The sequence below is a fragment of the Monoraphidium neglectum genome (assembly GCF_000611645.1).
Source record: "Monoraphidium neglectum strain SAG 48.87 unplaced genomic scaffold scaffold03277, whole genome shotgun sequence".
Taxonomy (NCBI): Eukaryota; Viridiplantae; Chlorophyta; class Chlorophyceae; order Sphaeropleales; family Selenastraceae; genus Monoraphidium; species Monoraphidium neglectum.
In genome coordinates, this window is record NW_014010351.1 from 6,161 (window position 1) to 7,303 (window position 1,143).

Here is a 1,143-nt window from a genome sequence, read left to right on the forward strand (position 1 = left end):
GTGTGTGTGTGTGTGTGTGCTTTGTGTGTGTGTGTGTGTGCTTTGTGTGTGTGTGTGTGTGTGTGTGTGTGTGTGTGTGTGTGTGTGTGTGCGCGTGTGTGACGCACACGCACACATACACGCACGTGCAAGAGTCGCAGGGATGCACTCGGCCGTGCAGTCAACAGCAAACTCAAGATCTGACGCAATCCGGCAGCGCGCACAACCCACACCCCGTGCGGTTGCCCCACAGAACCTGCGTCCCCACACCCCGGCGCCCCACCTGGCCTCGTCTGTGCCATCAAAGACGTAACCACTGCCCTCCCCCTCGGGCGCGCCCTCCACATCGCGCACCGTGTCGGCCAGGCCGCCAGTGCGGCGCACGACGGGGACTGCGCTCGGGGGAGGGGAAGAGGGGCACATGGTCGCCGCGGCGGCGCGAGGTGGGGTGTGGTGCGAGAGGGGGCTTGTTTTTGGGCGGCTTTGGTGGGGAAAGGAGGATGACTCATGACAGTCCGCGGATAAATCGACCCTCTCCCCCCCGCAACCCCCTCCCCGACCCTGCCCCTCACCCGCGCCGTATCTCATGCCGATCATCTGGGTGAGGCCGCAGGGCTCAAACATGGAGGGCACCAGCACAATGTCGGCCGCCGCGTAGATCTGGTGACTCAGCGCCTCGCTGTAGAAGATCTTCAGGCTGGGGAGGGCAAATGGGTGCAGATCAGGCGGCGCGTTGGCAATTCTGGCTACGCAGATGCTCTGCGTGCTGCCAGGCTTTTGGGTTTCGAATGGCTCGCCTTTGTCACAGCAGAGTGCAGGCAGCGCCGGGCGCGCTGCAGCCACTCTCGCCTGCGCGGCAGGGCCGTGCCTCCGACCACAAGCGCTATGCTCCATGCCCCTTGGCGATTGACTAAGTAACCCCCTCAAACCCAGACTCGGAGCCAGACTCGGAGCGGAGGCTGAGTGCTGCCATCCAGGTCCAGCAACGGGGGCTCGCGGGTGCGCGAGGATCTCAGATCACCTGACGTCCTGGTGTCCCTTGAACTCCTGCTCGGCCAGCCGCCTGAATTCGCCGTCGCAGTGGCCCGAGCCCAGCAGGACAAACTGACCCCCCAGCTCCAGGGTCCTTTGGGGGGTTTGTGGTGGTTGACAATGGGTGGGGGG

At 64.4% G+C, this 1,143-nt stretch overlaps 1 protein-coding gene across 1 annotated transcript in view; it reads right to left on the reverse strand.

The window, feature by feature from the left end:
- MNEG_12503 (hypothetical protein) overlaps positions 1-952 on the reverse strand; it is a gene marked incomplete at both ends in the record, with an annotated part of 1,916 nt that extends 964 nt beyond the window's left edge. Inside the window, 3 exons of the mRNA XM_014039026.1 lie at positions 263-371; positions 552-676; positions 909-952. Coding sequence (XP_013894480.1) covers positions 263-371; positions 552-676; positions 909-952 — 278 coding nt within the window. The remainder of the gene's footprint in view (positions 1-262; positions 372-551; positions 677-908) is intronic.
- Between the last annotated feature and the right edge of the window lie 191 nt (positions 953-1,143).